The sequence below is a fragment of the Nyctereutes procyonoides genome, unplaced genomic scaffold (genome assembly GCF_905146905.1).
Source record: "Nyctereutes procyonoides isolate TBG_1078 unplaced genomic scaffold, NYPRO_anot_genome, whole genome shotgun sequence".
Lineage (NCBI taxonomy): Eukaryota > Metazoa > Chordata > Mammalia > Carnivora > Canidae > Nyctereutes > Nyctereutes procyonoides.
This window is the reverse complement of record NW_026575040.1, coordinates 12360762-12385064: the sequence shown is the minus strand read 5'-3', so window position 1 is coordinate 12385064 and position 24303 is coordinate 12360762. Positions and strand designations below refer to the sequence as shown.

Below are 24303 nucleotides of genomic sequence, written 5' to 3'. Positions count from 1 at the left end.
TAATGTTCATGCCACTGGCCTGTCTTCAGGTGGCCTGCCCTGGGCCGCTGCAGTTTTCCCCGGTGAAACTTTCCTGAAATTTCACACATTAGCATTGAGCTGACCGATTGATCAGTCTTACTGAACCAGTACTGACAATAAGTGAGTTCAGTTAAACTCATTTCAGGAGGCAGTAATGTAGGGTTGTTCTCAAGAGTTAGGCCTAAGGTCGAAGCAATCAGGTATTGAAATAAGGGACATTTCTCTGGAAACAAAAAACAGTGGTTAATGATTGGATCAAATTATAAACTGGTTTCTGAATTCTGAGGTAGTAGATTTCTTTTTTTTTAATTTTAATTTTAATTTTTTAAGACTTTATTTATTCATGAGAGACAGAGAGAGGCAGAGACACAGGCAGAGGGAGGAGCAGGCTCCATGCAGGGAGCCCGATGTGGGACTTGATCCAGGTCTCCAGGATGACACCCTGGACTGAAGGCGGCACTAAATGGCTGGGCCACCGGGGCTGCCTGAGGTAGTAGATTTCTAACTGTCAAGCTTGCACCATCATCAGTGCAGTGGTAATCTGATAGATTTTCCTGGTTTGTAGTTCAGCTGTCTCTGGTGATCTTTGTGAGTGGCTCACAGAGCAGCAGGCATGAAGATGAGCTGTTGTGATTTCTCTGAAGTTTACATAAATTTAGTTTGTAGGGCTTCAGGAAAAGGGCAGTTTTAGTTCTCAAAGGTTGGAAGAAAAATTAAAAATGTTACTAATTTGTTTGCAAAATGAGGTGATTCTTCAAAACCTGCTGGAACTTTTTCTAGATTGATGTTTTACAGGCCAGAAACCAAGCCAAACACTTCCCATTAGAACTTCTGCTGCAATACCTGTAGGTTTGGGTGAATTCCTTTCTTCTTGAGTTCACCAAAGTATCCTGAGGTTCCTGTACTTGCCAGAAATTAACAACCTGTACTCACTTGGTAAGGCAGCTGGGAACTCTGTAAGCAGGGTATCAAACTCCTATTTCTCAGGGGCTTTACTGGCTTCTTAAAGTCAACCTCATTTCTTAAAGCTGTCTGGTCATATCTGAGTTTATGCAGGTCTCTTTCAAATATGACATTCCAGTCAAAGCCTTGGTTATATAACCAGTGTTTTCAGTTGTGTCCTGTTACAAGGAGAACAGAATGGTGCTGAACCTATGCAAATATATTGCCATAAAGATATAAAGAATACTTACTGAGAGTTTCTGAATTCTGGAGAGTGTGGGTAGGGAAAAGATAAATTTTTCAGTTTGTTCACAAAAATATATTCTGTTAAATTGCTCTAAGTCAATTAGCTTAAGAGAAAAAATTTCAAATTTGGAAAAACAAAGCATTTTAGAAAGTCAGGAATGTTCTAAAAAGTCATAAAAATTACAATTATCCTTTTTCGTTTCAGTTCCATGTTATTCTTGTTTTGCTTGAATCTAGTTTTTCTGCTAATTCAGAAATTCTTACCAGTTTTATGGTAAGAATTCAGTTCAGTTTCATGATCTTAAGGTTATCAGAAACCTGAACTGAGAGTTCTTTTTATGAGTCTCGCTGAAGATAAAGCACATTTGCAGTACCATCAGAGTGAAATGGCAACTATATTAGAGTTCATTACGATGTAGTTGACAAGGAAATTTGGTTGTATCTGTGATGCCCAACATGTAACTACTGAGACATCAGGTTTCTAGGAGTTTTATATAATTTTAGAACACTTATCTACATAAATATAATCTAAAAGGGTTTAGTATCACTTACTTGACAATGCTTCCCACAGAATTTAACATAGCAAATGAGCCTAATTTAATTTCTCACAAAAACTTTGAAATATTCTAGGACCTACTATCTGGAACACTTCAGATTGTGGTCAAAAGATTTCATATTAGGATTTGATTTTGGGAAGTATGTCAAAAACATTAAAAGGTTTGAATGTTTGATTAATAGGATCAGAGATCATTATGAAGTGATCTTTTATTATCTAACTAAAGTGACAATAAAAGATTTCAAAGGAAAAAAGACAAAAATATAAAACCTTACATAGTTACAAGCAAAATCTAGCTTTTTTAATATTAAGACTCAGTTTTTTTCTTTTTTAAAAAGTATTTATTTATTTATTATTTATGATAGACATAGAGAGAGAGAGAGAGGCAGAGACACAGGAGGAGGGAGAAGCAGGCTCCATGCTGGGAGCCCGATGCGGGACTCGATCCCAGGACTCCAGGATTGCGCCCTGGGCCAAAGGCAGGCGCTAAACCACTGAGCCGCCCAGGGATCCCCAAGACTCAGTTTTCTTGAAGAATCAAAGACTTGATAAACAGGAAATTATTTTGGTAAAACACAGAATCCTTGATTTCTAGGCAGATAACATTTTTTGGGTGGGCAGATAACAAACGTAAACATTTGTTTACAGTTTTATATTAAGAGTAGATCTGCAGTTTGTCCATTCAACAACAAAAAGTTTAATTTTGCAGTGTATTGTCGATATTAAAACTTACTAGATGTATCCTAATTTAGCCAATACTGATCACACATGAAATCCCTTTCCAAAGATTACTTTCCCAGAAAACTTGTGGAACTTTCTTTTTCACATTCAGCTCTTGTTTTAAGTTGTCGCCTCTTTAAAAAACCAGTTTCACTTTAGGACAAAATTTCTTTTCCCTTAACAAAAAATGTATTCCCATTCCACATACCTTTATTAACCGAAAACACATCTTTCTTTCCTTGCATATGGAATTTTTAAAAAAAGATTTTATTTATTTATTCATAGACACAGAGAGAGAGAGGGGCAGAGACACAGACAGAGGGAGAAGCAGGCTCCACGCAGGGAGCCTGATGTGGGACTCGATCCCGGGTCTCCAGGATCACACCCCAGGCTGCAGGCGGCGCCAAACCGCTGCGCCACCGGGGCTGCCCTGGAATTGTTTCCCTTATTATTTCTAGTAGTCTTAATTACATCTGTTAGAATTCTTAACTCTTAGAAACCTTAATTTCTAGTAAAAACTAACTAGTAAGCAATTGTTAACTGTTATACCAGTATTCTTTAGAATAGCATATTTGTGAATACATTTTATAATTTTTTAAAGATTTTATGTATTCATTAGAGACATAGAGAGAGGCAGAGACATAGTAGAGGGAGAAGCAGGCTCCCTAAGGGGAGCCTGATGTGGGACTTGATCCCAGGACCCCAGGATCACACCCTGAGCCAAAGGTAGACGCTCAACCACTGAGCACCCAGGCACCCACATTTCATAGTTCCTAAAAATGTGCTTTTTCATAGTACAGTTTTTCAATAAAGCACAAACTAGGTTTACTAACAGACTTATATTTATCTTTAGTTTCTCTGTAGTAAGACACAAGTAGATTATCTAGAAATGACTTAGATATTCATTAAATTTAGCTCATCGTTTAACTTAGTAAAAACTTTTTTAAAAAAGCTATTTATAAGTTTAGCTATAGATCTTTTTCTTGGGGGGGGGGAGGCAGAAGGAGAGAGAGAATCTTAAGTAGGCTCCACATCCAGCAGAGTCCAACCTGAGACAATGACTTGAGTTAAAATCAAGACTTGACACTTAAACGACTGAGCCACCCAAACATTCCAGCCTACAGACCTTTTTATCTTATTTACATCTGTTTAATTTACTTGTTTTTATGTTTAGATTACCCACAAAACTTCATGAAGCATTAGAGAAAAAAATCAATCATCATTCTAAATTTTATTATCATAAATTTCCAGAGATGAACTTGTTTGACTTGCAGTAAACACAGGTAGAATGACAGTCATATATTTAGTGCTCATAACTCTAAAGATACTTTTTTTTTTAAGATTTTATTTATTTATTCATGATAGACACACACACACACACACACACACACACAGAGGTAGAGACACAGGCAGAGGGAGAAGCAGGCTCCATGCAAGGAGTCTGACATGGGACTCAATCCTGGGACTCCAGGTTCACACCCTGGGTGGAAGGCAGGCGCTTAAACTGCTCAGCCACCCAGGCTGCCCTAAAGATACGTTTTTTAAATTAAACCAACAACCTAAAATTAGCTTTAATACTGAATATTTTCCCAGATCATGTAAATTTGGAAAACATTTGTGTTAGTTTCTATCTTTCTGAATTTTGGAATTCCCAAAACTTAAACGCACTGGACTTCAACTAAAAAGAGCTCTTTTACAAATTATTTTTACTAATATTTGTGGAGAGGAAATTAAAGGCCCAATTTCCATTAAAGGCCCAATTTCCAAATACCTCTTTTCTAAAGTTTGTATTTCAAAGAATGGCTCTTAGGTCCTAGAGTAGATGGGAATAGAAACTAACATCACAAAGGAATAGAGAAAGAATCCCAAGTTTTCTGCAAGGTGGAATCTGGAGCCTATCTGCCTATTACCAGATGTGCAGGAGTCTGGCCACAAGAGCTATTTTAGAAAGGCTTCTTTCCCCCATTTTTTCTTTAGTCTCAGGTGATTGTGGGCTCTATTTACATTTTAAAGACATGGTAAGATTTATAATTTCAAGGAACTGAGAAAGGATGCCAAAAAAAAAATTTTTTTTTTTTAGAGTTTTAGGGCAATTACAATTTTGTCAATTTTGTTCCTATCTTGATCCTTTATAATAGCTATGCACATTTTGAGGGGAATAGGTGAGGTTTAGGGATTGGTAAAGATAGATGGGCTTTGACTTGTTTCTAGAGTTGCATTTCTGGTTCTGTACAGATTTGTAAGGCAGTTCTATTTTCCAAAGAACTGGATAAAGCCAGAATATCAAGGGACTGACCTGCCTTTTTAAACTTTTAAAAAATATATATCAGGGATATTTAACGAAAATGGGAATCAAAAAGACTTATATCTTTGTAAAGCCTGCATAAAGCATTTTAACAAAAGCTTTCTTGCAGCATACATAATTCGACTTTGGCTTCTATTAGCCCCTGAATGTTGGCCTTTCACAGATCATTTGTGGGAGTGCCTAGGAAATGTTTTGGTCTGTTTTCTCTGTGGTGTTTCTCTGTGAAGAGGAGGTAGTGAATAACCATTAATCCTTCTCATTTCTAAATTTGGTAGCATCTTTTCAAAATAGGGGTTAAAAGGACTTCATAATTTAAAAGATTGTCTCTTTCAGTGGAGGAGGGGGTGGCTAGGATATGTCTGCAATATACATTGCATAGGAATGTCTGAAGCTGGCAGAGCCTCCTACAGAGCCCTAGAAAGGTAGGAGCAAAAGGAGCCTTATTGCCAATTTCAGGTGCTTTTGTTAAATTCATTTTCTGGCTTTCAGCTTTTATGTGAACAACTTATATAGTCTGAACATGGAGATTTGGCTCCCTATAAATCTTGTAAGGAAAGGGAAGTTAAAACAAGCAGATGAGGCTAGATTTTAAGGGAATTTTGCTTAAGTGTTAGGCCTAATTTCTGTTCATCTTGGCAAGGGAGTCTCTAAGCCTTGCCGTTATAAGACAATGGAGAGTGCTCTATACAGGATGTTTTTCTTTTCAATGTAAGCAATTTTTGAAAAAAAGATTTTATCTATTTGACAGCATGAGCACACACAAGTAGGGGGAGTGGCAGGCAGAGGGAGAAGCAGGCTCCCTACTGAGCAAGGAGCCTGATCCCCAAAGGGGGGCACAGATAATGGCCCCCGGGATCTAAAAGTTTGCTCCCAAAATTAGTCTAAGAAAGCAAAGGCCTTCATTGCATAGGCAGTAAGGATGGTGAAATGGGGCCTCTGGTCTCCCATGAAAACACAAGATTCCTCCAGTCACAGACCAGTTAACCTGTGACACAGGGCAGTTGCTACTGAATTGGGATTCCCAGCAATAACAGGTGATAGAGGTTGAGATGACAAAAATTTGAAAGGGCTGGGGCCTCTCAAGAGGCACACCCCTGAGAGCTGGCATGGCCAGAGGGAGAGGTAGATCCATGGTCTATTCACCTGGCAATGAAGCTGCACCTTGGTAAGTGCACCCTCTGGATGGTGAAAACCAGAGAATTATCCTCATTGGTCACAAAGCCAAACTCTTAGGACACAGCGTGCATGTAAGAGATTTTTTTCCTTTCTTCTCATTCTAACAGCCTTGGCTAAGCCATGCGTTTCTTAGAGCCACATTAATACCTAGCAGGGATATGCTGCAGGATTGGGGACTGTGTTGTTTTACAGTGTACCTTGTTGCAAAGAAGTTTGCTAGAGGTTAGTAGGTGACCTAGGGGTCAATCTAACCTGTTTCGTGACCAACTTATTCTATCATGAGGGTCTCCTTGACAGGGTAAGAACTATAATAGCTTTTAAGTGTTTGATTTGTGTCCACCAATTTGGGGGCTTTAGCTCCCAAGATATTCCTTAGCAACAGTCTTTACCTTATGTGCAATTAGTTCATATGAGAAATGACTTAAAACAGGCAAAAACAAAAACCCCAAAGACTATCTCTGAGAGGAAATGAATCAGTAACCAAAGGAGTACTCTACCAAATTTAACCAGAGACCATTTAATAAGCAATTTAATAACTAGGAATTAGGTTCCACAAATATTTTCTCCTTCTAATCTAAATGTAGCAGAGAGAAAAGGACTTGTCACCACTCTTACTCTATTGGACTCTGCGGATTCTGGGAGGTTGACAGGATAAGAAATCTTACCTTCTGCTGGCTGTAGGGCCTCAGTTGCAGTCATGTCCAGCAAGTTAAAGTATCCTGCTGACTATGTCAGCTGTTGAAGAGGAACATTTCCTCTGCCCTTCAAGGTCCTTCTTGCTGGATGAAGAACCAAATTGATTCAGGATAGATTAACAGGAAAAAATCAGATTTAGTTTTGTATATACAAGGAATTCACACAGACATGAAATACCGGAGACCAGCAACCCAAGGCTTCTCTGAGCTAAGGAGAAGGGTAGGGCCTGAGGGTACAAAGGGGAGAAAGGACCATTAGCAGGAAGGTGAGAGGAGATGCTTGGAAAACATTGTCCTGTTATTTAGGCAGAGTAGTTTCTTAGGTAAAGAGAAATCTCTTCCGGGTATAAGCAGGCAGTTGAGGAGGAAGTAAAGAACTTTTCCTGAATCTGCTGGGTTTTATTTGATTTAACTCAAAATAATGTTCGTGTCAAATTGGCCCATATTGGGGCAGCCTGCCCCAGGCCCCTGCAGATGTTATAGAAAATATAATGGAAGAAGATAAAAATGCCAAAACAAATAACTTTTGATAAAATTTCAAACCCATTATGGATTAAAAGAAGAAGGAAAAAAACCTCTTTATTAACTCTTATTAAGCTAAGAATAGAAATGTTAACTTGATGAAGATTATCTCACAAAAGCTATCAGTGATCGTAATAGTTAAACAGTGAAGCACTAATGATTTTCCATTACAGTGTGGAAGCAGGCAGGAGACCTGCTGCTGAGAGAGAGAGAACAGCCTTGGGCAGGGAGACCTGCTTTTCTAAAAGCTCTTGATTAAAAAAAAATTAAATACAGGTATTATTTTGATAAGTTCTAAACCTGGAACTAAAAAGTTTAGTAAGGCAGCCAAATAAAAAATAGGCAAAAACAAAACAAACAAACAAAAAAAACCCAGTTGCTTTAATACACATAGCAAAAGTCCTATTCACAACAGCAATAAAATCTTAAGAATAAATTTATTAACATATAAACCTATATGAAGAAAATTATAAAACTTTATATAAGAATAGATAAAAAGCCTGAATAAACAGCCATGTCATATACTTAGGTGGGAAGACCAGTGTGGTAGAGATGGACATTTTCTGCCAAACTACTCCCTAAATTTATTCTGATTTGCTCAAAAGTTCCTTTTATGTAAGCAGAAGGAAATTATTATTTTTTTAAAGATTTTATTTGAGAGAGCAAGAGAGAACATAAGCAGAGGGAGGGGCAGAAGAAGAGGGAAAAGCACAGACTTCCCAAGGCAGACCACCGTGGGTCTCCATCCCAGGACCCTGGGATCCATGACCTGAGCAGAAGGCACACATTTAACAGACTGAGACACCTAGGTACCTCTTAAGAGAAGCTTAAAAAGTTTTTTAAATGAAGATGAGAAGGCAGGATAGAGATGAGGTAGGATGTGTGACCTATATATATATACTGACTTAGCAGGTACCAGTGCAGAAACGTGTAACTGGGAAGTTATTATAGAGCAAAGAAAAATATAATAAAAATGAAAACTTGGGAAAACAGTATTTGAATTTTAAGATTTAATATGAAAATAAAACCATCAGACACCATAGGCAAACATATTTTTGATCTTGTAGGGACAATCTTTCACCAAGACCAGAACTTGGAAAGGAAAACATTCATAAATTTAACTGCATGATGGTGAAAGATACCTTAAAGTAGAAAAGGAGAGAACATATGAAAAAGAGTACTTAGTAAAGTAGAATTGGTCAAAATGACAAAGATAGGTAATATCCATTCTTGGTAAAGGTTTTGGAGGATGGATACTCTCACATATGGGTGTTAGTATAAATTGGTAGTTTGGGAAGACCGTGATTACCACTTTTTATTTTATTTTATTTTTTATTTTTTGGATGATTACCACTTTTATTTTTTTTAATTTTTAAATTTATTTATTTATGATAGTCACAGAGAGATAGAGATTGAGGCAGAGACACAGGCAGAGGGAGAAGCAGGCTCCATGCACCGGGAGCCTGATGTGGGATTCGATCCCGGGTCTCCAGGATCACGCCCTGGGCCAAAGGCAGGCGCTAAACTGCTGCGCCACCCAGGGATCCCTAATTACCACTTTTAAAGAGCATTTCCTAAGACAGTAATTTTACTTTTGAATGTGGACATTAACACCTGTAAAAGATGTTCATTAAAGCATTTTTTGTTATTGCAGAAATCAAAAACAATTTATATGGCCACTAGTAGGGTGCTGGTTTAATAAATACTGTGTAATAATTAAGAAATATAAAGTTGATCAATAGGCAGGCCACAGAAAGATAGTCACTAAAATACTGTGGAGTAAAACAATATATATGGAAATATGTCTGTAGAATGACCATTTGTATAAAATGAACATTCATATGTGCATTAAAAGTCTTGGGTAGCAAGCATATTATGTCTGTTCAGTGATTTTTTAGGGGTAAGGATTCCAGAAGAAAGTGAACTGTGACTTCCTTTTTCCTGCTCTGTCTGAATTTTTTAACCTATTGTATCAGCTTTATAATTATATATTTGCTTTGGGGGAGTAAAACAAAATGTGGATTAACTTATACATACTTCCCAATTGCTGCTTTGCTAAATTTGAACTTACATAGTGTATAAAGGGGATCTAATAACATCAACAAACCAGTTTTATTCCCTGCTCTCCATAGGGATGTATTTAACAGTTTATATAATGTGGCAGACTGACACTTGTGAAATATATGCCCTGAAACCTTTGAGAATCTTAGGAGTTTCAAAAACCATCATGGCTTTTTTTTTTCTCATGAAATGCAATAAAGTACAAATGAAAAAAATTTAAGCAGCTTCCTCAGATGGGAGGTGTAAAGGTAAGTGGAGAACAACAAAGCTTTGCTGAGATATGAATGCCAGGTAGCTAGTAGACTGTTCACTGGCCATGTGATTCACTTCCACATATGAGCTTTGAAAAGTTCCATTTGTATTCTTGCTGATGCAAAAGATTAAACTGTAGTACATTTCAAGGTTATTCAGACTTCAAACAGTTAAAATGGTAGGTGTCAAATCTGTGAATGTCAAGGATAGGCTGTACTAGGCAGTCTTCCCTCTTTAAGAAATAACAACTGTGTGCATGTATGTTTCAGTAGTAAAAATTGAAGGACGTCAAGAAAAGCCTGTATATTCATAGCAGAATTTTAGGGAAATTTCAAAAGAGTACAAAGAGGATAATAAATCACTATCCAGCAATACTATGGTTAAGGTTTTTGGGTTTGTTTTTTTTTGTTGTTGTTTTTTTTTTTAAGTAGGCTTCATGCCCAGGGGCTTATAAACTCACAACCCTGAGGTCAAGAGTCAGATGCTTAACTGACTGAGCCATCCAGGTGCCCCAAGGACATTTTTATTTAAAAACGAATTTAAAAGCTTTTCTTAAAAAAGGCAGCAGTTAGAAAATTAGAATTATTGTGGATTGTTATTTTAACCCATAGAAGTCATTACAAGTAGGCATTAGTTTTACAGAGCGCTAAAAAGAAGCTTTTAAAATCCATATGAAATGGGTAGTTCTCTACTAATTGGGTAGTTCTCTACTAATCCAACTAGGGTTTGTAATGTTGCTTCTTTATTAAAACTCTCTAGAGGCTGCCCATGGACACAATAGTCTTCTGACCTTCTGATGCAGCTGTGACAGGCTGCCTCATTGTCTGAGGGTACAGCGGCAGAAATGGGCTCCAAGCCTGTTGCAGCAACAAAGAGAGAGGTGTGAGAGTACAGGATGGCTCTAAGAAGCAATTGGGGCCACCATTTTTAAATAGAATGTGTGAAAAAAATAGGCTCAGCTTGTATGGTTTGGTTATAAATTGTCTAATGAGCTTTTCATATATCTTCTGTTGTATTTTGGTTTATCACATGGCCTCACATGAAAAAGAGAGAACTGCATTATCTTATCCGTAAGTCTGTTTGGGACTACTTGGTCACACTTTGAGATTAAGCCTCTCAAAAAGGCATGGAGCAAAACATGCCCTTCTGTGCCCCCACAGCTGTAGCAGAGAGACTAATTGCAAGCAGGCAGGCTGAATGTGGATTTTACCCTACAATGAGCCCAGGGCAGCCTCAGACAGGCATGTTAATGGCATGGGGATCAAACTCTGAGCAGTGCACCCACAGCAAGCAAAGTGGATCATTGTGGCTCCCTAGGCTGAAGACAGTCGCAGCTTACCCACAACAGTAAGTCACATGTGGCCCATATAGAGGGCTCACCTGGAGTGCCTGGTTCTGGTGACCTGAGATGTATGCTGTGCCGCAGAGCACCAGAGACCTCTTCTGTACAAGTCCACCACTTTCAAGAGCAGGAGATGTAGCCTACTAGGACCTAACATAGAGTTACAGAACATGAGTAGAGAGAGCATTATGTCCCAAATGGGAGAATAAGACAAAAATCACAGTAAAAGAGCTAAACAGAATGATAATAAGTAGTGTACCTAATAAGGAATTGAAAGTAATGGTCATAAAGATACTCACTGGATTTGAGAAAAGAGTGGATGAACTCAGTGAGAACCTAAAAATAGAAAATATAAAAACCCGGGATCCCTGGATGGCTCAGTGGTTTAGTGCCACCTTCAGCCCAGGGTGTGATCCTGGAGACCCGGGATCGAGTCCCATGTCGGGCTCCCTGCATGGAGCCTGCTTCTCCCTCTGCCTGTGTCTCTGCCTCCCTCTCTCTCTGTGTCTCCCATGAATAAATAAAATAAAATCTTTAAAAAAAAAGAAATATAAAAACAAGTCAGAGCTTAAGAATTCAGTAACTGAAATAAATACTAGAGGGTGCCTGGGTGGCTCAGTCAGTTAAGCATCTGCCTTCGGCTCAGGTCATGATCTCAGGGTCCGGGGATCGAGCCCACATTGGGCTCTCTGCTCAGCAAAGAGTTTGTTTCTCCCTCCTCCCTCTCCCCCTTCCCTTGCTCATACTTGCTCGCTCTCAAAATAAATAAATAAATAAAATCTAAAAAAAAAAAAAAAAAGAAAAGAAAACCACTAGAAGAAATCAGCAGCAGATTAGAGGATCCAGAAGAACAGATCAGTTATCTGGAAGACAGGGTAGTGGAAAGCAACCAACCTAAATAGGGAAGAAGAAAGAAAAATAATGAGGTTAGGTTAAGGGACCTAAGTGACCTCAAGTATACCAACATTCACATTATAGGGATCTCAGAGGGAGAAGAGTGAGAGAAGGAAGCAGGAAACTTATTTGAAAGAAAGCTAAAAACTTCCCTAATATGGGAAAAGATCAGACATCCAGGGTCAGGAAGCAGAGAGCTCCTAATAAGATGAATCAAGTTTGTCCACACCAAGACACATAATAATTAAAAAGGCAAAATGATGATAGATAATTTTAAAAGTAGAAATGGAAAACAATATACGGTTATATAAAAGGGAAACCCTATAAGGCTATCAAGTGATCTCTCAGCAGAAACAGTAGGGCAGAAGGAAATGGCAAGATATATTCAAAGTGCTGAAAGGAAAAAAACCATATAAACCAAGAATACTCGACCCAGCAAGGTAATCATTCAAAATAGAAGAGAAAAAGAGCTTCCCAGACAAAAACTAAAGGAGTTCATCGCTATGAAACCAGCCTTATAAGAAATGTTAAAGGGAATTCTTTAAATGGAAAGAAAAGGCCATAACTAGAAGAAAATTATGAAAAAAGTTTCAAAGGTAAAAGCAAATATAAGGGTAGTAGATTAATCACTAATGGAAGTTAAAATGCAAAAATAGCAACATTTTATCTACAAAAATTTGTTGGGATAAAATAAAAAGATGCAAAATATGATATAAAATGAGGAGTAGAAAGTAGTGCTTTTAGAATGTCTTTGAACTTAAGAGACCATCAACTTAATATAAACTGCTAATAAACACAAGATGTTGTATATGAACCCAGTGGCAGCCACAAATCAAAAAATAAAAACAGGAATCCAAGTATAACACTAAAGAAAGCCATCAAGCTATAAGGGAAGAGACCAAGACAATAAGAAAGGAACACAGAACTTCAAAAACAACCAGAAAACAGTTAACAAAATGGCAGTAAATATATGCTTACTTTAAATGTAAATGGACTAAATGTTCCAATCAAAAGAAATAGGGTGATGGAATGGATTTTTTAAAAATATATATATATGCTGCCTACAGGAGACTCACTTCAGACCTAAAGGCACATATAGACTGAAAGTGAAGGTTTGCAAAAACATACAAGTGGAAGCAAAAATAACCCCCAAAACAAACAAAACCAAGGTAGCAATACTTCTATCAGACAAACCAGACTTTAAAAGACAGACTGTAGGGATGCTGGGTGGCTTAGTGGTTGAGTGCTTCTGTCTGTGTCTGTCTCTGTCTCTGTCTCTGTCTCGAATGAATGAATGAATGAATGACTGTAGCAGGAGATTGAAGAAGGGCACTACATAAAGGGATCCAGTGCTACAAGAGGATAGAATAGTTGTAAATATCTGTGCATCCAAATAGCATCTAAATACATAAAGCAAATATTAAAAGACATAAAAGGAGAAATTGACAGTAATACAATAATAGTAAGGGACTTTGACAGCCCACTTAAATCAGTGCATAAGTCCGACAAAATCAGTAAAGAAACAGTGACTTCCAATGACACATTGGACCAGGTGGACCTAACATATATACAGAACAGCCCACCCAAGAAAACAGCAGAATACATATTCTTTTCAAGTACACATGGAACATTCTCCAGGATAGGTCATGTTAGGCTACAAAACAAGTCTATTAAAATCATATCAAGTGCAGCCCGGGTGGCTCAGTGGTTTAGCACCCCTTTCAGGCCAGGGCCTGATCCTGGAGGCCCAGGATCAGGTCCCATGTTGGGCTCCCTGCATGGAGCCTGTTTCTCCCTCTGCCTGTGTCTTTGCTTCTCTCCCTGTGTCTCTCATAAGTAAATAAATAAAATCTTTTAAAAAAAATCATATCAAGTATTTTTCTTTTTTTTTTAATTTTTTTTAATTTTTATTTATTTATGATAGTCACAGAGAGAGAAAGAGAGAGAGGCAGAGACATAGGCAGAGGGAGAAGCAGGCTCCATGCACCGGGAGCCCGATGTGGGATTCGATCCCGGGTCTCCAGGATTGCGCCCTGGGCCAGAGGCAGGCGCCAAACCGCTGCGCCACCCAGGGATCCCTTTATCAAGTATTTTTCCTGCACACAATGAAACTACAAATTCTTTACAAGAAAAAGTCTGGAAAAAACACCAACAAATGAAGGCGGAAACAACATGCCACCAATCAACCATTTGGTCAATGAAGAAATCAGAGAAGAAATAAAAAAAAATACATGGAGACACGTGAAAATAAAAACACAAAGATCCAAAATCTTTGGGATGCAGCAAAAGCAGCTCTAAGAAGTTAGTAATGATACAGGCATACTTCAAGAAACAAATCTCAACCTAACTTTATACCTAAAGAATGAATGAAGCTCAAAACTAAACTAGTAGAAGGAAATTTTTTAAAAATAGAAAATTTTAAAAAGATTAATGAAGCTAAGAGCCTGTTCTTTGAAAAGATAAAACTGATAAACCTTTAGCCAGATGCATCAAGAAAAAGAGGACTCCAGTAAGAATCAGAAATGAAGGAGAAATAACGGACACCACAGAAATGCAAAGGATTATAAGAAACTATTAAGAAAAATTATATGCGACAAATTGAAGAACCTAGGAAAAAGGGATAAATTTTTGGAAACACAATCTTCCAAAACTGAAGCAGGAAGAAATAGAAAATTTGAACAGATCAATTACTATTAATGAAATTGAATCAGTAATAAAAAAACTAACAACGAAAGTCCATGACTGGATGAGTTCACAGGTGAATTCTATCAAACATGTAAAGAAAAGTTAATACCTGTTTTTCTCAAACTATCCCAAAAAACAGAATAGAGAGGAAATTTTCCAAATTCATTCTATAAGGCCAGCATTACCCTGATAACAAAACCAAAGACACTACAAAAAACAAACCAAAAACTAACTATAGGCCCGTACCTCTGATGAACATAGATGCAAAAATACTCAACAAAGTAGTAGCAAACCAAATTCAACAATATATTTTAAATCACTCACATAAAAAAATCACAAGTAGGATTTATTCCAGAGATGCAAAGGTAGTTTGCTGTTCACAAATCAATCAATGTGATATATCTATCACATTAACAAGAGAAAGGATAAAAACCATATAATCATCTCAATAGATGAAGAAAAAGAATTAACAAAATACAGCATCTATTTATGATACAAACCCACGGCTAACATCAAACTCAATAGTGAAAAACTGAGCACCTTTCCTCTAATATCAGAACAAGACAAAGACATTCACTCACCATTTTTATTCAACCATAGCACTGGAAGTCCTAACTGCAGCAATCAGACAAGAAAAAAAAAAACCATCTAAATTGGTAAGGAAGAAATAAAACTGTCACTATTTGTAGATGATACAAGAGCATCTAAGAAAACCCTAAAGACTTTGCCCAAAAACTAATAATGAAGTGGCAGAAAGAAAATTTCATTTATTGATGCAGCAAAAAGAATAAAATGCTGAGGAATAAATTTAACCAAAGGGGTAAAAGATCTATACTATAAAAATTTTAAGACATTGACCAAAGAAATGGAAAGATATACCATGCTCATAGGTTGGAAGAATATTGTCAAAATGTCCATGCTACCCAAAGCAATTTACAGATTTAATCCCTATCAAAATAACAATGATATTTTCCACAGAAGTAGAACAATCCTAAAATGTGTATGAAAGCACAAAAAGACTGCCAAAGCAATCATGAGAAAAGAACAAAGCACAGGTATCACAATCCCAGATTTTAAGATACAGTACAAAGCTAGTATGGTGTGGTATTGGCACAAAAATAGACATACAGGTCAATGGAACAGGATAGAGAGCCCAGAAATAAATCCACACCTAATCAACAACAAAGGAGGCAAGAATACACACTGAGAAAAAAAGTCTTTTCAATAAATGGTGTTGGGAAAATTGGACTTGCAAAAGAATGAAACTGGACCACTTTCTTACACCATACACAAAAATAAACTCAAAATATTTTAAAGATCTAAATGTGAGACCTGAAACCATAAAACTCCTGAAAGAAAATATAGGCAGTAATCTCTTGGACATTGCCCTTAGCAACATATTTATGGATAGGTTCCTCGGGCAAGGAAAGCAAAGGCAAAAACATACTTTTAGGACTGCACCAATAAAAAACGCTATTTTTGTACAGCAAAGGAAACCGTCAACAAAACAAGAAGGCAGCCTAATGAATGAGAGGAGGTATTTGCGAATGATACATCCCATAAGGGGTTAATATCCAAAATATATAAAAAACGCATACAACTTGATACCAAAAAAATCTGATTAAAAGGCAGAAGACTTGAATAGACATTTTTTCACAGACGACATACAGATGGCTAGACATGAAAAGATGCTCAACATCACATCAGGGAAATGCGAATCAAAACCAAATGAAATACTGCTTTACACCTGTCAGAATGGCTTAGTATCAGACAAGAAACATCAAGTGTTGGCAAGGATGTGGAGCAAAGGGAATCCTAGTGCACTGTAGGTGGGAATGTAAATTGGTGCAACCACTTTGGTAAACAGTATGGAGATTCCTCAAAAAAATTAAAAGAAGAAATACCATATGATTCAGTATTAATTAATATCCAGTAGTAATTCCACTACTGGGTATTTACCCAAAGAAAATGAAAACACTGATTCGAAAGATATATGCACCCCTATGTTTATCACAGCATTATTTATAATAGCCAGGATATGGAAGCAACCCAAATATCCATCAATAGATGAAAAGATAAAGTAGGTGGGGTTAGATATATACAATGTATGTTACTCAGCTATAAAAAAGAATGAGATCTTGGCATTTGAGACACCATGGATGGACTTAACTGTTATGCTAAGTGAAATCAGAGAAAAACACTATATGATTTTACATATAAGTAGAATCTAAAAAACAAGACACTTAAATATGGAGATTAAACAGGTGATTACCATAGGGGAGGGGCATTGGAAGATGGGTGAAACAGATAAAAGAGATTAAGAGACAAAAACTTCCTGTTACAAGGTAAATCATGGAGATGGAAAATAAGGCATAGGGAATATAGTCAATAACACTGTAATAACATTATATTACAGTTACAGGTGGATTTTAATAACTCCACGTATATCAGTGAATAGATCATCCAGACAGAAAATCAGTAAGGAAACGTGACCTTAAATGACACATTAGACAAGATGGACTTAATAGATATACACAGCATGTTTCATCCAAAAGCAAAAGAATGTATATTCTTCTTAAGTGCACACGGAACATTCTTCAGGGCCACAAAAGAAGTCTAAATACATTTAAGAAGACTGAAATATCAAGCATTGTTTCTGACCACAGTGGTATCAACTAAGAAGAAAAGTGGACATCAACTAAGAGAATAAAAGTAGAACATCCACAAATAATGTGGAGATTAAATGATGTGCTCTTGAACAACCAGTGGGTCAAAGAAGAAATCAAAAGAGAAATTTTAAAAATGCCTTGTGAAAATGCAACTGGAAACACAGTGTACCAAAACTTAAGGTATACAGCAAAAGCAGTTCTAGGAGGGATGTTCTTAGCAATAAGTAAGTACTTTGAGAAACAAAGAAAGTCTCGAATAAACAACTTAACTTTACACCTTAAGGAATAAGAAAAAGAACAAAGCCTAAAGTTAGTAGAAGGAAGGAAATAAAGATTTGGGAGTAAATAAATGAGACTAAAAAGACCATAGAAAAGATCAATGAAATAGCTGGTTCTTTGAAAAGATAAAATTGATAACCTTGAGCTAGATTTATTGAAACACACAGGACTCAAATCAGAAAGGAAAGCAAAGACATTACAGCTGATAACACAGAAATAAAAAGATAAGAGACTACTATGAACAATTACACACCAAGAAACTGGACGACCTAGAAGAAATGGATAAATTCCTAGAAACATACAACCTACTAAGACTGAATTATGAAGAAATAGAAAATATGAACAGATGATTGCAAGGAGATTTAATCAGTAATTGAGAATCTTCCAAAAACACAAGTCTGGGACTGTATAACTTCAGTAATGAATTCTACTGAACATGCAAAGAATTCATACCAGTCCTTCTCAGATTCTTCCAAAAAACAGAAGAGGAAAGAACACTTTTTTAAAAAAGATTTTATTTATTCATGAGAGACAGAGGCAGAGGGAGAAGCAGGCTCCATGCAGGGAGCCCAATGTGGGACTTAATCCCGGGACTCCAGGATCACGCACTGAGCCAAAAGCAGCTGCTTAACTGCTGAGCCACCCAGGCGTCCCAGAACACTTCTAAACTCATTTTACAATTGCCCCGATACCAGACTAGGCAAGGGGACCATAACAAAAGGAAATTACAGCTTCACATTCCTGATTAACATAGATGCAAAAATCCTCAACAAAATATTAGCAAACTGAATTCAACATTATTGATCGTTCAACAACATGGGTTTGAACTACACAGGTCCTCTTTTATGTGAAATGTTTTGATTAATACAGTACAGTATTTTCTCTCCCTTGTGATTCTTTTTTCAAGATTTTATTTTAGAGTGAGTGTGCAAGTGAGGGAAGGGAAAGAGAAACAATCTCAAGTAGCCTCCAAACTGAGCAGAGCCCAATACAGGGCTCATTCCCATGACCCTGAGATCATGACCTGAACTGAAACCAAGGGTCAGACACTTAACCTTATACTGAGCCACCTGGGTGCCCCTTCCTTGTGATTTTTTAATAACATTTTTCTTTTCTCTGTCTTACTTTACTATAGGAGTACAGTATATAATGCATACAATATACAAAATGTGTGTTAACTGATTTATCAGGAGGGTTCTGGTCACTAGTAGGCTAACAGTAGTTAAATTTTGAGGGAGTCAAAAGGTACACAGGTATTTTCAACAGCACAGGGGGATGGTGCCCTGAAACCCCCATGTTGTTCAAGGATCAAGTGTACATTAAAGGATCATGCGCCATAATCAAATATGACTTACTCCAGGGATGCAGGGATGGTTCAGCATCTACAAATCAATGTTATACACCACATTAACAAAATCAACAATAAAAATTATGATTATCTCAGTAGATGCATAAAAAACTTGTGACAAAATTCAATACACATTATTTTGAGACAGCATGAGTAGGGGTGGGGGGAGGAGCAGGGGGAGGAGCAAAGGGAAAGAGAGAATCTTAAGCAGGCTCTGCACCCAGTACACAACATGACATGGGGCTCAATCTCATGCCCCTGAGATCATGACCTCAGCCACAATCAAGAGTTGGAGGCTTAACTCACTAAGCCACCCCCCAGGTGCCCCAACACCCATTTATGATAAAAACTTCTTTTTTGAAGACTTTATTTATTTATTCATGAGAGACAGAGAGAGGCAGAGACACAGGTGGAGGGAGAAGCAGGCCCCATGCAGGGAGCCCTACATGGGACTCGATCCCGGGTCTCCAGGATCAGGCCCTAGGCTGAAGGCGGTGCTAAACCGCTGAACCACCCGGGCTGCCCTGATAAAAACTCTTAAAGCGGGTATAGAGAGTCCTTTCCTCGACATAGTAAAGGCCATACATGACAAGCCCACAGTTAACATTATACTCAGTGGTGAAAAGCTAAAAGCTTTTTCCTCAGAGAGAAGGAATAAAACAGGGATGCCCACTTTCATCACTTTTATTCAATAAGGTATTGAAAATTTCCACTAGAGCAATTAGGCAAAGGAAAAAAAAGGCATCCAAATTGGAAAGGAAGAATAAAACTGTTTACAGATGACATTATATTATATATAGAAACCCTTAATAGTCAACCAAAAAATATGTTCAGTCAAGTTGCAGGATAAAAATCAATACACAAGAATCTATTGCATTTTTATACACTAATAATGAACTATTAAATGAAAATAATCCCTTTTACAATTGCATCAAAAATTGCATCCCTAGGAATAAATTTAACGGAGGTAAAGGACCTACACAATGAAAACTAGAAGACAATGAAGCAAGAAATTAGAGATGACACAAATAAATGCAAAGATATACTGTGCCCATGGATTGGAAGAATTAATGTTGTTATTCACACTATCCTAAGCAATCTACAGATGCAGTGCAATCTATATCAAAATTCCATTGATATTTTTCATAGAAGTAGAACAATCATAAGATTTGTTTTTTTTTAATTTTTATTTATTTATGATAGTTACACAGAGAGAGAGAGAGAGAGGCAGAGACATAGGCAGAGGGAGAAGCAGGCTCCATGCACTGGGAGCCCGATGTGGGATTCGATCCTGGGTCTCCAGGATCGCGCCCTGGGCCAAAGGCAGGCGCCAAACCGCTGCGCCACCCAGGGATCCCCAATCATAAGATTTGTATGGAAACACAGAAGATCCCAATAGGCAAAGAAATCTTGAGAAAAAGAACAAAGCCAGAGGCTTCACACATCTTGATTTTAAACTAAATTACAAAGCCTAATAATCAAAATATATTTGGCTTAGAAACAGACATCAGTGGAACAGAACAGAGATCCCAGAAATAAGCCCATACATACATGGTCTGTTTATAACAAGGGAGCCAAGAATATGCAGGAGGAGAGTATAGTCTCTTCAATAATGTTGGGAAAACTGGACAGCCTCATGCAAATGAGTGAAAGTGGACTACTACTTTCTTTCACCCTACACAAAAATTAACTCAAAATGGATTGAAGACTGGAACCTAGGACCTGAAACCAAGAAAGTCCTAGAAGAAAACATAGTCAACTCCTTGACATAGATCTTAGCAATGACTTTTTGAATCTGTGTCCAAAAGCAAAGGCAACAATAGCAAAATTAAATATGAGAGATTACTTCAAAAAGCTTCTGTCAGCAAAGGAGATAAAGTGAGAAGGCAGCCTTCTGAATGGGAGAAGATATTTGCAAATAGTATTTGTTACGGGATTAATATCCAGAATATATAAAGAACTCATACAGCTCAGTAGCCAAAACAAAACAACGACTGGTTCAATTTAAAAACAAGGGGGGGAAAAAGGGGAGATCCTAATAGACATTTTCCCAAAGATGACATACAGACAGCCAAGAGGTACCTGAAAAGATTCTGTACATCACTTATCAGGGAAATGCAAATCAAAACCACAGTGAGCTATCATTTCACAACTGTTACAATGTCTACTACCAAAAATATAAGAAATAGTGTTAACGAGGATGTAGAGAAATGGAACCCTCATGCACAGTTGGTCAGAATGTAAATTGGTGCAGCCACTATGGAAAACAGTATGGAAGTTCTTCAAAAATTCAAGTGGAACTACCATATGATGCAGCAATTTCACTTCTGGGTATTTTTCCAAAGAAAATGAAAATGTTAACTTGAAAAGATATATGATCCCTATGTTCACTGCAGTATTATTTACAATAATCAAGATAAAGAAGCAGCTATTGAATGGATAAAGACAATATACTTATTTTTTTAAAGATTTTATTTATTCATTGAGACACACACACACACACACACACACAGAGAGGCAGAGACACAGGCAGAGGGAGAAGCAGGCTCCATGCAGGGAGCCCAACATGGGACTTGATCCCGGGACTCCAGGATCATGTCCTGGGCCAAAGGCAGGCACTAAACTGCTGAGCCACCCAGGGATCCCTAAAGACAATATATTTATTCAATGGAACATTACTCAGCCATAAAGAATGAAATCTCACCATCTATAACAACATGGATGGAACTTGAGGGCATTATTGCTTAAGTTAAAGTGAGAGAAAGACAAATACCGTATGATCTCATTTATATGTGGAATCTAAAAAGCCCCCAAACCAGGTTCATAGATATAGAAAACAAATTGGTAGTTAACAGAGGTGAGGGATGGTAGGTGGGCAAAATGTGTAAAAGAGTCGAAAAGTAGAAACTTACAGTTATAAATAAGTCATGGGGATATAGTAATATAGCATGGTGACTATAGTTTATACTGTATTGTATACTGAAAAGTTGCTAAGAGAATAAATCAAAACTTCATTGCAGGAAACAAATTTTTTTACCTAGGTACGGTGATGGATATTTACCAGACTTATTGTGGTGATCATGTCATGATACAAATATTGAATCATTATGTTGTATGGCTGAAATTAATATGTGCTAATTTTACCTCAAAAACAAAAAACAAAAAAAAACCCCTGCATGGTCTGTTTTGCCCCACATTGGCCTGTGCCACCAAGGCTCGTTCTTAAACTCTCATGGAAGCCAAGGGGGACTTACAACCTGAAAACTCAATTACAGAGACAGTGTTGCTTTTCCTTATATAGCTAAGTTTAGTCCTTGCTACCCAACTTTTCAAACTAAACATTTTATTGTTTAAAGGTGCATACATGGATATATATGGTCTATAAAGGCAAGCAAAAAGGGAGTTAAAAATTCAGGATAATGTTTATTTCTAGGAGGAAAGATAGGGTCTGTTTCTGGGAAGATACAGGCAACTCTTAACAGGGCTCTCACACCTGACCGCTTAGGTTGCTCACTGTACAACTCTAGGGGATACCATTCGCATAAAGTACGGCTCCTCAAGGACTGGAGACAATCTATTTCTTTACTTGAGTGCTGGGTACATAGGTATTCATATTCTTCTCTAAAGGGAATAATATATTATTATTTCGCTACAGAACAATACATACTGATTGCAACAGGAGTTGGCAAATGTTTTCTGTAAAGGGCCAGATAGTAAATACTTAAGCCATTACTATTACACGTAAGGCCTACATCCCAACTACTCGACTCTGCTGTTGTGTAAAAGGAGCCACAGATGATACATAAATGAGTGAGCATGTCTGTGTCCCAAGAAAACTTTATTTACAAAACCAGGTGTCTGGATTTGGCTTGGGGTGCAGTTTACCAAATCCAAGATTACACAATAAAACCTTTAAAAAAAATTTATCTCTGGTTTATTCAGGGGATTGAGTAGAGCCTAGAACAAAGGATTCACTAGAGGATTCACTAGAAGGTTGGTAAGGTTGCCTCCTATTATCTGTGTTTATTTTTTAGTAAGTTATGACTGTGAAAATGTTTGATCTAAATCTTTTTTTTTTTTTTAGCAACTTGGGGGCCTTGTCCTCTAGAATGTAAGATATTGAGAGAAATTGCTGCTCAAACCTTGATTTCATTAAAGAACCCATCTTTAGCCAAAGTATCCAGACTGATTCTTCATTAATAGCACCAAACCCAATGATAACCTCCTGTCATTAACTTCTCATTACCAGATGTTAGACATGATGCCAGGCACTTGACACACATTATTTTCCTCACAGCAGTGCTTCAAAGTAGGTTTTTTTTTGGTTTTTTGGTCTCCATTTTGCAACTGAGAAAGGCTGACTTTCAAGGTCACAGAGTTAAATAACGCTGAGATTTGAGCCACAGTTGTCCAGCTCAAAGTGGACAGTCTGTGTTCTACAGCATACTGCCTCTATAGAAGGCATCCTGTTTTAATGCTGCCAAAATCAATTTGGTTTTAGATTGTCTTCGCAGTTTTACCGACTTAGAAGAACTTGATGAGACAGAGTTATATATGTGCCACAAATGTAAAAAGAAACAAAAGTCCACTAAAAAGTTTTGGATTCAGAAACTACCCAAGGTAAGCATTAAGTTTCAAAATAATAATGCAATTTTGAGGGAAAAATGTTTATGAGAAGAAATCGTTTTTATGACGTTAGCCTATAAGATGTGTTCTGTATTGGTCTCTAGAATTGTCAGTGAAGGTAAATAAACCCTTTGAGAATGCAGAACTAATGTATCCTGATCATTCAATGTGATACAATGTGCAGAGGGGTGGTTTCCCAGCACACCACCACTAAGCAACCACCTGGGTGTCCTACAACCCAGGGCAACTGACATAACCTCCCCGGAGATGGTAGTCTCATTCTGGGTTCGGGTCTCAGTCCCACAGGCTGCCTCAGCTTCAGAAGTCACGAGTCCAGCTTGCTACTTTGTGCTTCTGACCAACAAAGTACAGAGATGTATGAGGAGATACACAGGGCGGAGCGGTGAACAGAGGAGCTTCTGTCCCTGTGGGGTTTGGGGCCTGGCACAGGCACTTTGAACTGTTCTGGTTTCCCATCTGGAAGCTCTCCAAACCCCTCCTTTTGGATTTTATGGAGGCTTCATTACATAGGCACGGCTGATTAACTCACTGGCTCTTGGCGGTTGTTCAACTTCTAGCCCCTTTCCCTTCTCTGGAGTTGTGTGGGGGGAAACAAAGGTCTAACCCTCCGATCACGTGGTTGGGTCCCCTGGCAACCAGCCCCATCCTTAGGTGCAGTCAGAAAGTCACTCATTAACATAACAAAGATACCTTTACGGCTATCACTTAGGAATTTCTAAGGGTTTAGGAGCTCTGTAAGGAAAGGGGATAAAGACCTACTTATTTGTAAATATATATAGTTTAATTTCAGTTCATGAACATACCGTGTAATATTAATTTCACATGTGTATTATAAATCTCAACATCACAATAAAGTATGTGGAAGAAGAAAAACTGTATTGAGACATTATTATAAATACGTTATTGAGACATTAGTACCAAGTAAATTTTATTGAAATGTAAA

The 24303-nt window shown here is 37.5% G+C and overlaps 1 protein-coding gene across 5 annotated transcripts in view; it reads left to right on the top strand.

Annotated features, from left to right (window-relative positions):
* Positions 1–24303, top strand: part of USP3 (ubiquitin specific peptidase 3) — a 112847-nt gene that overhangs the window by 82474 nt on the left and 6070 nt on the right. For all 5 annotated transcript variants that reach the window (XM_055319593.1, XM_055319592.1, XM_055319594.1 and 2 more), the window contains one exon: positions 23215–23333. In XM_055319593.1, the coding sequence (XP_055175568.1) occupies positions 23215–23333 (119 nt within the window). The remainder of the gene's footprint in view (positions 1–23214; positions 23334–24303) is intronic.